The sequence below is a fragment of the Paralichthys olivaceus genome, chromosome 5, assembly GCF_024713975.1.
Source record: "Paralichthys olivaceus isolate ysfri-2021 chromosome 5, ASM2471397v2, whole genome shotgun sequence".
Classification (NCBI taxonomy): Eukaryota; Metazoa; Chordata; class Actinopteri; order Pleuronectiformes; family Paralichthyidae; genus Paralichthys; species Paralichthys olivaceus.
The window spans coordinates 6,346,175-6,359,982 of record NC_091097.1 but is presented as its reverse complement, the minus strand read 5'-3'; the positions used below and the strand labels follow the sequence as shown (position 1 = coordinate 6,359,982).

The following is a 13,808-nucleotide window of genomic DNA, read 5'->3' as shown; positions in this document are numbered from 1 at the left end:
CCTAGTGCCACTGGTTTCCACTTGCCGTGATTTGATGACCCGCCAACAAAGAGGAGCTTTATATCCCTCTGTTGTTTTACGACCTGTGAAATGATCGTGCCAATGTTTCTGCAACGTTTATCCTGTTGTTTCTAAATGATGTAGGAAAAGAACGTTTTGGTTTTTGCTGTAAACTGTTCAAATGCATGTTTTACAGTTTGACATATTTTCCTGCTGCTTCCTACAACCATTTAACCATTGGTTTCCATTGTTGTCTTGTTTGCTTTACTTGTTTTTACCACCGCCAAGGAGGGGTGTGTTTTCACCCTTGTCTGTTGTTGGCTAGTCAGCAGGATTACGCAAAATCTACTGAAGTGATAACCACAAACCTTGGTGGATGGATGTGGTATGGGTCAGGGAAGAGCCCATTGAATCACGTCTTTCAACATTTCGTTGATTTCTCAGAGAATTATCCATGGATCCTGAATCTGCATGTTTACAGGACTGATAAAATAATTTGGTGCAGATCCAAATAAAAGTCTGGATCTATTGAATTTAGCTGTGGTTTCATAAGGAGCCCATCTCAAGACACAAAAGCAGGGCTTATTAAAGGGTAAAGTGTGATGTGAACTATATGGAACCTGACAAACAATTAGGAAAACTGACTTGAAGTGACAAGAGTAAAAATTTAGTTAATAATCAACTGCTTATAGTTAAAGAGGTTATAGTAAAAGTATAAAAGTGTATATTTCTTTTAAAACCCTTATATCATATATCAAATTGATGGTGTGTATTTTTAACTTCAGACTAATTCAATTTAATTGTATGTAATTGTTTGTAGTAAACAAGCTTGTAAATGTGATAAAACGTTGTTTTTCACAACATAATTGTCGTGACAGTGGTTGTGTCAAAGGACTTTACTGTCTTTAATTCTTCTTAGTCTTCTGGGATGTTCACTCGCAGTCTCATCATCGCTCACAGTCTCATCATCTCCATAAATCAGCTCCTCTTCAGAGGCAGAAAGCGATAAGCTGAAGTGCTCTGACGTATATGTGGCCCTGCCGTTGTCAAGGAAATGGATGAAAATGGTTTTGTCACGCAGTCGAGTCTCTCAGTCCTCCTGGAGTTCAGTTTTGGTCTGAACTCCCCTTCCTCCCCCCTCACAGCCCACAACTCCCTCGTCTCTACCATCCATCTGTCTTCAGAGTCTAATAACCTGCACACAGTGAGTCCTGCAGTCTCTCTGGAGCCACGGCTGCTTTCTACCCCAATTATAATACAAGTGTGCATACGCTCCTGCCGCATGAAGCTCAAACCAATGTAGAAGTTGTTGTTTAGTGGGTAATAATATTCTGTCATGTTTCAGGTCTGTGCTTAATTTTGAGCACAAATTCGATGTTGGGACATGTATGTTTGTGACGTATTTTCTTCTCCATGTCACGCACCGAGACAGCAAAACAAATTAATAGAATTAATCCCCTCATATATTTTCATTAACCCCATTCATTATGATATTGGTACAAATGAATAAATGTAGAGATACAGAAATAGCCTTTTTCATCACAAACTTTGTCTTGTCTATGAAATATAGCCAACATACTGGTTATAAAACTTTATTTAGGATTCAGATTAAATGGTTAATTAATTGTTTAAATCAGTGGAGACAGTATTGACAGATTGCAGATTTGATAGATTATGTACATTTCCATTTCTATAAACTATACATTCTCTTGATGTATCTGTCGCCTAGTCATCTGCCACCATGGGTCCCTAAACACCAGCCAGATGATAGTGACTCGCCAGTAAAAGTTTTTATTCACCCCAAATTAAAACGTAGTACCTCAAACATAAATCAATCATAAATCAGCCTGGCTTCTGTCATGTACAGGAACACAGAAGCTCTCTGTCCATGGCGCCTCTCTTGGTGTCTGTGTGGCAGCTCGCTCTGCCACCTTTCACAGGGGGAGTGATTATACAGACTCAGCTGGAGATGCTCTGCTGAGCCATGTGCCCGAAATCCCTCCCTAGCCACCATATATTCCACTATACAGTGAGTTTGCCCTTATGTAGTGTTGTCCAAATGTTAAGTGAAATTGTTATACCCTATACAGTGGACCTCTTGTTTCCCACAATGCATTGTGAAAAGTAATGTACAACTGATGGTCACTAACTGAGCACAACATGAACCCAATGATATTCTGATCTTTTCTGGGGAACATTTTGACATCTCTCTCTCATCTACTGTCACCTCGTTACTCTCTCTATTGAAGGCTTAAATAACCCCCTCAAATACTAAATAATAAATATATCAGTAATAATCCAATATAACATAACAATAATTCCTTCCTGTAATATCTATCATATGTTTATTTTATCAAAACAGTGAAACTGAAAAATGTGATTTGATCTAATAATTAACCGGTGTTTACTGAATTATTCTAAGTTGTTTCCTTGTTATGTAACTGTGCGATAAACAGAGAGGAGAGACAAAAGCGTTTGTCAGTTGGTCTCCCAACACTGTTGAATTTCATAAAACCCTGCAGGTTTTACTTTAGAAACATATCTAATATTTTGTGTTTATTTCTGCGTCTCTCTCAGTCTGCTGATACTTTCTCTTGTTAGTAAGTGGAGAACTCTTCCCAACAACTCTGTCCTTTTGTCCGATCAAACTCTCTCTCTCTCTGTTTCTGTTTTTGTCAGAGTGCATGTGTGGTCAGGTTGAATTGGTGGCCAGACTCCGTCTCACAAATTCCTTTTCATTCAGTTGGAACAGAAAGAAAGCGAGACAGACAAAAAGGGGGTGAAAGTAAGAGAGAGAGAGTGAGTCAGTGGCCCGGGGAGAGGCAAGCAGTGGGGGGAGAGAGGGAGAAAGCCAAGAGAAGTTTTTAGTTGAGTGGACGAGCACAGACAATCCCTGGCGCACAGCTTTGTGAGTGTCATGTAAACCACCCCTTCACTCTCCCTTTTTGTCCCATTCAGTGCCTGCCACCCTCCCTTCTCTCTGCCCCACCCTGTTGCCTCTCTGCTCTGGACTTGGGGGGTACGCTCGCCTCTATAAAAGCCTTGTCTGTGCCCCAAGCGAGCTTCATTCCCCATCATGGAGAGTCAGAGAATCCAGTCCTCATACAGGAAGCGTTATGGGCCTCAGGGCCCGAGCTCCACAGCCACCAGAATCGGGAGCCTTTCCTCCAACCGCTACTCCTGGCATGGCTCCCCTCGCAACCCCACCCACGCCAGCCCCATGTCCAGGATCTCCCTGGGCTCTACCAACACGGCCCTTTTCCTGGGGAGCCCCGCCGACCGGCTGGACTTCTCCGCAGACTCCCTGATGAAGGCCCATTTCAAGGAGACCCGCTCCAACGAGAAGTTGGAGATGATGGGCCTGAACGACCGCTTTGCCAACTTCATCGAGAAGGTGCGCCTGCTGGAGCAGCAGAACAAGCTTCTGGTGGCAGAGCTGACCCAGGTGAAGGGGAAGGAGCCCAGCCACCTGGGAGACATCTACCAGGAGGAGCTGAGAGAGCTGCGGCGGCAGGTGGACGGTCTCACTAATGGCAAAGCTCGGCTGGAGATAGAGAGGGACAACCTGGCCGCAGATGTGGGAACACTCAAGCAGAGGTAGGAGGAAACAGGGTGGGGCTCCAGTGGGCGGAGGATGTTGTTGATGTGATGGATAGAGAAGTCAAATCAACCTTCTGTGGATTTTCTCTACTGTAACTGAAGTTCAGCTGTCAGAGGAATAATGGAAAAAAATTATCTTTAAGATCAAAATTATGATACCATAAGTTTCACGAGAAATAATACAATCTTAATAAATATAGAAAAATTATTTCAAAGCTGTTTATGTTAGAATAGAAATTGAATGCACAAGCTCTTCATTAAGGCAACAAACAATGACCAAAAAGCCTATGATCATAAAAACAGAGTTTAAATGAATCAAAAGACTTTAATACTTTCTTAATTCTTTTGTTTTATACGTTGAATTTCTCCCAAATCTTCCAATGCAAGGATTTCTGTCTTGTCTACATGTTGCTGGTTCAAAACAAAGTAGCAGCAGGCAGAAATCTATAAAATGTAAATGGGTTGAGTATAAAAAGATGTGTCGACAACAACCTTTAGTTGATTTAGCTTCGGATCAGTTCTGTGTATTGGTTGTTTTCAGATTTTACTAATTATCAGAGGTAAAGTGACCAGTTTGTTGCTTAGCTGTGAGTATCGTCTTTAAAAAAAAAAAAGCAAATCTATTTATATGCAGATTTGATTGGACTCTGACGTGTTGGAATGCAGACCACTGTGCTCTGCCCGGGCTTTCCTCCTGGATCCCTCTTTTTACAAACTTGATCCTGGCTGAACCCCTCGTCATTGAACGAGTGTGGAGGAATGAGGCAAACACAATGGTGGCCATTCACAAAGGGAGCACGCAGCCGAGCAGATGTTCTCTTGTCCCTTGTGTTTCTTGCAGTTGCACATCCAGAATTGTTTATCACTGAAGGTGCGCAAGGGTTACGAATGTATAATTTCATTTAGTCAGGGTAGAAAAGTTGACTTCGGACTCCTCTCCGCCCTCTGATTACCACAGAGCTGCTGGTCCACTCGCAGACGACAGAGTGGATGGTCGTGGCTGAGAGGGTCAAAGGTCACCACATCTGCGTGAAGCTGTACAGATGTTACCCCGAATCTGAGCGTTTATGTTTCCCTGTCTCAGATGGATTGCAGGATGGTGTGTTTGCATGCGGGGGCGTGTGTGCGTGTGTGTGTGTGTGTGTGTGAGAACACCATCCCGTGGGAAAGGGCTGTGAGATCGGAGTGAATGTTTAATGATGCGTGAGCCCCCCTTTCAGCTGAGCCCCCATCTTCTCCTGCAGCACGGAGACAGCAGCAATGATTAAAACGCTTGAACTGTTTTCAGCCCTCACAATTTGACTCCTAATTTTACAGAGAAGTCCCATTTGAATTTCAAAACTGTACCTTTGTCCTTTTTAAGGCAAAAAGTTGCTGTTGTACATTAGAGTATATAATTGTTGGTGTTTATATATCTTTCTGTAAAATGTATATATAAACCTCTCACATAAAATTGTATCTGGAAATAATCAGGATGTCAATTCAATGGTACAAGTTTGATTCAGTAGCTTATTGCTGATCCAACTTTTCCTTTTCCTTAGGCTGCAGGACGAGATCGGCCTCCGACAGGATGCAGAGAACAACTTGAACGCCTTTAGACAGGTAATTATTTTTCCCTGAGTCGTCATCTAAACAGTTTGGATATTCAGCATGTCTGTCCTCCGTCCACACCCATTCCTCCATATTCCTCATTGTCTGCTTAAAGGATGTGGACGAGGCTTCTCTAAATCGTGTCCAGTTAGAGAGGAAGATCGATGCCCTGCAGGATGAGATCAACTTCCTGAAGAAGATCCATGAGGAGGTAAGGGATAAAATTAAAAGAACAAGGTGACAGATAACAAATTGTGAGGCAAGTTTACCTCCAGTTGACATATTTCCAATTATCACTCCTCTCTGAAGCTCATGTTGATGTTTATTTTGTTCTCAACATTTTTTCCCAATATCCTTTTCCGTCATCAGGAGCTGCGTGAGTTACAGGAGCAGATCATGACCCAGCAGGTGCACGTTGACCTGGATGTGCCCAAACCCGACCTGACTGCTGCCCTGAGAGACATCAGGGTCCAGTATGAAACCATGGCCTCCTCAAACATGCAGGATACGGAGGAGTGGTACAGATCCAAGGTCAGGACACTGTGATGTTGCACAGAGCACTGAGAGGTGCAGCCATACAGAGTCGAATAACGTCAGATGTAACAGAAACAGGCCAATTGACTGTTTGTCTTCCCGTGCAGTTTGCTGACCTGACAGATGCAGCCAATAGAAACGCAGAAGCCCTGCGCCAAGCCAAGCAAGAGGCCAACGAATACCGGCGCCAGGTCCAAGTGGTGACCTGTGACATGGAGGCTCTCCGTGGAACAGTAAGTCTACTAAACCACAGAAAAGACTGTGGGAGACACTGCCACTATGTTTTCTTACAATCCGATGAGTGTGTACGATGGAACAGTGGTGCGCACTGTCGCGTCAAAACTGCATGCTTCTTCTAGGTTCGAACCTGGGGTCAGCCAGGGGCCTTTCTATGCAGAGCACGTTCTTCTAATCTAGTTCTGTGTTTTTACCATCAGCATCAACAGACACTATTTGCATTGTGTCACACAATGATAGTTTTCCAGTGTGGACACTTAGATGTAGTACTGAGCTTTAAACACTGGAAGGTGCTGTTTCTCATACATATGAAAGGTTTCAGCTGCAGTTTACTTTATGGAAGCACAACGATAATGTATGAGTCAGGTTTGTTTGAATGGAAAATAAAAGCATTTTCTCTTCTCCTTCTTTCCATCCTTCTCTCGCTTCTTCACCTCTTTCCTCACTCTCTTCTCCTGCACATTCTTTCAGCTTCTTCTTCACTCTCTTCTCCACCTCCTTCTCCAGGATCTTTTTCTCCTTCAGCTTCACCTTTTCTTCATCAGACATTGAGGATAGTTCCTGAAAAGACAGAGACGACATTCTGTCATTATTTTCTCTTCAAACTCTAAATCTGAAACAAACACATGATCATAAAAAACATTATTCAAATCAAAGTGATCTGATGAAACCTACTTGGAGCTCAGTGTTTTTTAGGATGAAGAGCTTAATGTCCTCCTGCATCTGCAGCTCTTTGTTGATGGTGTCCAACTCATTTTTGTCTCGGTTTCGTCCTGCTGAACGCTGAGACTGTCCTTCAAGGAAACAATTTCTCTTGCCTTCACTTTCAGTATCTTCTTCAACTCTTTTCTGGATGATTTGAGCAGACTTGTCTTTCTTCAGCAGGTCTTTTATGCTCTCAGTCTCATGATTGAATGTTTTTCAACATGTTCATTGATTTCTCAGAGAATAATTCATTCTGGTTAACTAAAAATGATGTTTCCGTAACTAATATTTATGAGAGTATGGAATTCGGTGCAGATCCAAATAAAAATCTGGATCTTTAGTGAATCTAAATGTGGTTTCATGAAGAAACTGTTGGCCCTTGTTGGAGGTATGTGCTCTAATGAGTGCCATTCTTCTTTACATCTGCTTGCGTACAAGTATAAATGTATAGGAATTCACATGCACCGTATCATTTTCATTGGGCATTATTTAAATAAAGGATAAACAAATGAATGTAAATGGTTATACCACAGCACACATTATTTGGTGGTGACTGAATGCAGATGCTGTGAAGCTCCACATGTGTGAAAAAGAAAAGAAATGGGTGTGAACATCTTAAATGACACCTCAGTCAACTTCATCAGATGCTGGTGGGACCTGCTGCAGAGATTCATCACCCACTCTTGTCTCTCCTCCGTCAGAATGATTCTCTGGAACGCCAGCTCCGAGAGATGGAAGACCGCTTCGCCATGGAGACCGGCGGTTACCAGGATACAGTGAGCCGTATGGAGGAGGAGATCCATGCCCTGAAGGAGGAGATGGCGAGACACCTGCAGGAGTACCAGGACCTCCTCAACGTCAAGCTGGCCCTGGACATCGAGATCGCCACCTATAGGAAGCTGCTGGAGGGAGAGGAGAGCAGGTGTGCCATGGCCCTGTGGACTGGAGTGTACAGGTGTACAGTGGACATGTGTATGTGATGATGTTGTTTCTCCTCTGCTCCTCCAGGATCACTATTCCAGTTCAGAGCTTTTCCAACCTGCAGTTTAGAGGTCAGTATCAAACGAGACCCATACATTTTTGTCCCTTGAGCTGCTTTTAATATTTTTACACATGCATTTGGATTGTGTCTGGATAATCATTGTTTGTAGAAACTTTGAAAATCTTGTCGTGATGACTACGAATCCAGATTTGGTGAATTTAAATGTGGTTTCATAAGAAGACTTTTTGGGCCTTGGCAGAGGTTTGTGCTTTGAGTTTGAAGATAATATATGGAATAATATGATTTAGCATTGGAATAATATGATTTAGCATTATGTGTTTCTGAAAGACCCTCCTTAAAACACTCTGCTACTGTTTAGATGACTACTCTGGTCTGAATAATGCCCCTCTCTCCGTACGCTCACATTTCAGAAACTAATCTGGACACCAAAAGCCCAGAGACTCATGTGAAGAGGGGCATCCTGGTTCGGACTGTGGAGACCAGAGACGGGGAGGTACGTTCTTCCACAGAAACACACTCACGCTCTCACTTCCAGCTGCACATTGCACCTCTTACCCAGTCCCTCTGGAGGGCAATGTTGAACCCTTCTGCAGGTTCTCACAATTATTGGCTGTCGCTCACCACACCTGATGCCTGGTGCAACAACTAATCCAAAAACTCACCAGAGACTTTTATTTATAAACCTCTTTTTTTCTCTTCTTTTTTTTTCAGATCATTAAGGATTCAACCACTGAACGCAAAGATCTTTCTTAAATCAGCTCTCCCATCACATCCTCCTTAAAAGATGAGGATTTTCAATGCATATAATCACTTTGTTTCTAAACCCCACAGCAGCCCGATCACATAATTTCATTTGTCTCTCCTTTCATCGTCATCCTTGGACTAAACTATTTACTGCCTGTGATAACCATCAAATACGACAAAACGTCATGACTAGAATTTCTGCCCTGAAGGATCCATGTTTAGTTTTTTGTACAGCTCCACTTAGCTTGAGTTCATCTTAAATGGTCTGTAGCTTGTTCCAGTGAAGAAAAAAGGGCTGGAATTTACTGGTAATGTGTTTAATTTTAACTTGGAGTAATTTGTTAGCACTGTGTCAGATTAGCTGGTGTAGAGGAGGCCTCGAAATGTAGCGATCTTGTTTAGCTAATACGTGGTGGAGGTCGACATGTGGTTATTGTGTATGTGAAATATGGTGAGGAAGATGCAAGAGGGAGTTTGGGCTATTGCAGATGTCAGAGTGGGATTCGGGCAGGGAATGAGAGATTTGTGTATGTTAGAGCAATGTTTGGCAGGATGAATCTAGGTGGATTTTTTCTTTTTCCTTTTGACTTGGTGCTATGTTACATCTCATTTCTTTGCTGCAGCAATCACACGTTGCTTTAAGGTCCTGCACACAAGAGCAAGTCTTACATGCTTCTGACTAGACCTGCTCTCGGGTTGGAATTTGTCGGAGCTCACCTGGTTTGTTTTCATGATCTTCTGCTGCTGCTCTGAATGTCTAGAACTTTATCTGACCAAGAGGAAAAACAAAGACAGGATCTGTCTGTTCTGGTCTGTAGACACTGTGTCCAGGCTCTAGATTTACAGACACTCACTGTATTTATCCTTATTCTGACACAGAGGATGTACACTACACAAAACACGTCAGAGCAGAACAAGAAATCACTGCAGAGTCTTAAATGTAACTAAAGTACACTGTATTTTAACACAGATGCATCTACTCATGCATGTTTTCGCAACTCAATTCCAAATGCAGTGGTTTATTTCTTGTCAACTTTGCTGAGGTCATCTGTGAGAAAGGTTTTACCTGAATAAATAAACAATAACAATTTCTAGTCGTAACAGTTTTGTTTTGTATTCTTTTCTGCTGCGACTATGCCAATGACACATGTTCACTACATTGTTTTAGTTTTGTTTTTTTTAACCTGGTGACCACGTGCAATTGTCTGGAATTGAAAAAATCTAATCAGCACAAATAAGTGGAAAAAAAAAACAAATATCAACCCTGAATTTACTGCCTCTCGTCTTCACAAATTTTTCCACCACACACTCATCTGGTGGTGTTTCTCTGACACAACCTGATAATACATGATCATTTTTTGACACCGGGACGTGTCAGGGTCTGCCCACTTATCCAGCACGAGTGGTGATAGGGACAGGGCCGGGCTGGAGGTGTGGAGGAGGGTGTTTGGGAACTGACTCGACCTTTGCTCCCACCTTCCAGTTAATCCTCCGAATTCACCAGCCAGTTTCTGTAGTGTTCGACTGATAGCAGAGAGAGACACAGAGGTGGAGGAGGGTGCTGTGGAGATAACCTCAAACAAATCCCACAACCCAGCAGTGTCACTGGAACCCTTGTTTTTATTTTGAAAAGAAGGATGTTGAAGTCAAAAGTGCTGTAAGGATGGATGGATGGACGTCACAGCTCCGACACTGTAATCCTTGTGATTCTCTTGAAGCCCGGCTGACTGTAGCCATGCTGACAGGCCTCTGGCACTAATGAGAATGGTCCTATACGCTGGCTGGCTGTCTCTGCTCATCGCCAAGGACACACTGTGATTCGTTTTCCCATGTGCCTCCCACCTTCTTCTCCCCTCTGCAACTTCCACCCCCATCACACAACCCTTTCTTCTGTTTCTCCCATTAACATCCAGCCCTCTCGTGTATTCACTTTGTTTTGTGTTTATTAGAAATTCTGAGTCTCGTAACAAAGACGCAGCTGCTGAAACCTCTGCATATGTGAATATAACATTTGTTTTGACCAGTGCTACAAGCTGTGGAACCATGTTGACTTAACACCAATAAAAGATTGTGTTTGTTAGAGCTCATGCCTGTTGGTGTTTTCCTCTGACACACATACACACAATGTCAGCTTTCATCTCACTGGAATGAGCATTAAATATACTGACAGTCAACTTTAGGCTGTCAGAGGTTTACAGCAGGAAACGGGCTCAATCAGGCAGGTTGCACTGCAGAGCTGATGACTCCACTTCCTGTTATATCAGCTCACTATGAGTTACTGTATCCAAGCAGAGACAAGTGTTGCCTCAGATGCACTTGTTTGTTAGACACCTGACCATTCAGTTCAGAAAAGGTCTATTATCTGAAATGTCACTGTGCTGATTCTGCTGAGAAGCTATGGATCCTAGGGAGTTAAATGTCAGTGTGGTTTGTTTGAGTGGTGAAAGACAAAATGTGTCTCAAAACAATAATCAGGTACCCATAATGAAACCAACCATGTTGTTTATCCGGTCCCTTAAAAGATCACTTCCTACTGGGAACAAGACTATAAGAGAGATATAACTCCACTGCTGGAAGTTCCTCATTTAAAGAACTGTAAGATACCCATTTGTTTCATTGACTCTGACAGCCAAAGCATCATATTAACATCAAATAAACTCTGGGATATTTTTTTATTTTTTGAATGAGGACTGCGGATGTTGAAAAGGGCAACAGCAACAAAAACTGTTTCACTGCACGTGTGCGTGTGAGTAGTTCAGACAGCTGAGTTCAAATAATGAAAACCCTTCCTGCACATTATGCTTCTGCATTTCAAAATCTATCCACCAATTAACACTTAACCCTTGTGGGTGGTGTTGGGGAGCTGGCGAGAGGTGGGACACACCCTGGACCGGTCGCCAGTGTATCACAATCAAGTCTCCAATCAGCCTTCTCCCAATCGAAGGTCTTTGGACTGTGGGAGGAAGCAGGAGTGCCCAGAGAAAACACACAGAAACACGGGGAGAACATGCACACCGAGCCCCACACACAGAAAGGCCCCGGGCCAAACCGCAATTCGAACTGGGAACGCTTTTGCTGTGAGGTGACAGTACCACTGCACCACTATGCCGCCAACGCACAATAACATCTAACAAAGACAAATCTCCCAATTATGAAAGTTAAAGATCGAATAAAGTGACTGGCTTTGTCACTGAGTGCAGTACAGTCACAATATGAGAATTCAAGTCGTGAATTATCTATGTGGGTAATAAAATGCTCAATGTGGGAAAATGAATAGTCAGAAACAGTTCGAAAAGTGTCTCAGAATATAATCTAAATGAAAAAGATTGAAGGCTCATTGCACAAAGTGATTATTAATTCTGTAGTTGAATAAAAATATGAATGTGTGACTGTAATCTACCAAACTAATAGCATATGTTGAGCACAGAGCTCTTCCTTGGTAAAAGAACTCAAAGTGTAAGATCATGTCCACGCTCTTATTTGTCTCCTGGTCAAAAAGCATTCAAATGAATGATTGAAGTTTGATAAAATAAACATTTAATGGAAGTAAATGATGTAATTAGTCCACATAAGTGGTTTTAGTCTCTGAATATTGGGATTTAACTGGATTCAGATTCACAAAGGACGTTGTTTTCCTTTTAATTTGCTAGTTTATCCTTTGGAATGATATGTGTGTGTGTTTTGAAGTATGTGTAAAGTACAGTATGTATCTCTTCTGTCCGGCTCTTATCAGAGGAATGGAAGGTCTCAGGTCTGCACTGAAGGTGACCCTGAGCTGAAGGAATTCCAGGCAAATAAAACCCCCGGCATTCAAGGGTGCTGGGGGACTTGCCGTCTGACTCAGAAACACTTTCCCATCCAGTTCTTTTTCCACAAGGCTGGGAAGGGGTGACGGAGATGGGCATTTTTAAATTAACTATGTTTCCTCAGGCGGTGCAGTGACAACAGCTGTAATGTCAGCTCAAGAAAACATGAATACACACAATGCCAGCACAAGCCTGGACACCGAGGAGGTGTGCACATGATTTTAGATTGAGAATCATGTTATCGATATCATTTTCTTCCCCCAAGACATTCCTTGTGTCTAACTGTTGCAGCAAAATATTTCAACATTATAGAAATCTCATATTGCCACTAAAGCTGCAAGTTATAATAATTTTTGTTGTTTGGTTTACGTTAAATTTTAGTTTTTAAGTCAATGAACTGAAAGTAAAATAATCTGATTTTTTTTAATTTTTTTTATGAAACATCAATTACATGTGATTTTCACGTGCAAATGCAAATATCAAGCTTCTCATTTGTGACATATTCTCTCCACCTTCTATTTGAAAAAAATGAACCAGCTTGCATCATTTGTCACCGTCTAAAACTAAGTAACTAAAACAGAAGTAGAAATGAGATAGCTTCATTTTTTGGAATTGTCACATCGTCCATCTTCATTTACAGTCTGTGGTTTGTAAAGGTGTCCCTAAAGTCAATACATTTGGTTTTATATCAATTTGTACTTGTTTTCAATTAACAGACAAAGTCATAAAGCTCTCATACATGGAGAGAATCAGTGAGGTGCTGCAGCGGGTCCAACAAAACAAACTCACATCATGCGTGCGCCGCCTTCCTTCATGCACATTCCTGTCTCACTTGGCTCTCACACTAAAGGGTCATGGGAAGGCATGTGCGCTCCTTGGTTAATTTTAGCCCTCGTTTCATCGGGGCCATCGAGAGAAAACACAGAGCAACCACCTCAGCCCGTCTGCTGGAGTGTGAAGCCCACACTCTCTCTGATCTCTGGACACCCTGCACCGACTGAACCGCTGCATCTGTGAACGTGTGCCCATAGCAGCTGCTTTTCTCTGGACAAAGTGGAGTGATGACTTTTTAGGTGTGTAGGTCACCAACTTGACAGCTCATCAATGGTCTCTTAATGGTCTCTATTAAATAACAATAGGTCACATCTGGAGTGTAAGTAAGTGTTTTAGATTATGACACATAAAACCATATAAAACGAAGACCACCCAGGCCCCTTATGAGACCACCCAAAGACATATGTAACAGTTCATGAAAATATCTAAAAACAAAGAGACATATATTATACACTTTGTTGACTTGTGTACTTAAATGATTCAAAATGTTTCCAACAATGTTCAAAAGTAATAGGAGCTGCTGTTTTGGTTTCCTTCAAATTGTGTCATGTCTGCTTTCTCTGGGGTTTTGACCATCTCTGTTATAACTGTCAATATATGAGATGAACTCACTGATAACCAGTTAGCCAGTCAGCTCTTTTTTCTCGTAATGGATCACGGTCATTCAGTGCTGTAAGCTGCATAACGTGAATAAAACTTTAATACATTACCTCGTCCGTGAACATGATTTGTGCCTGAGTAGCGTCAGTAATGGT

At 42.2% G+C, this 13,808-nt stretch overlaps 1 protein-coding gene across 1 annotated transcript; it reads left to right on the top strand.

Moving 5' to 3' along the window:
* Positions 1 to 3,056: 3,056 nt before the first annotated feature.
* Positions 3,057 to 10,495, top strand: gfap (glial fibrillary acidic protein). Its single transcript, XM_020094629.2, has 9 exons — positions 3,057 to 3,597; positions 5,142 to 5,202; positions 5,306 to 5,401; positions 5,560 to 5,721; positions 5,832 to 5,957; positions 7,368 to 7,588; positions 7,675 to 7,718; positions 8,080 to 8,162; positions 8,381 to 10,495. The coding sequence occupies exons 1-9, from the start codon at positions 3,077 to 3,079 to the stop codon at positions 8,420 to 8,422; spliced, it is 1,356 nt and encodes a 451-aa protein (XP_019950188.1). The 5' UTR covers positions 3,057 to 3,076; the 3' UTR covers positions 8,423 to 10,495.
* The last annotated feature ends 3,313 nt before the right edge of the window (positions 10,496 to 13,808 follow it).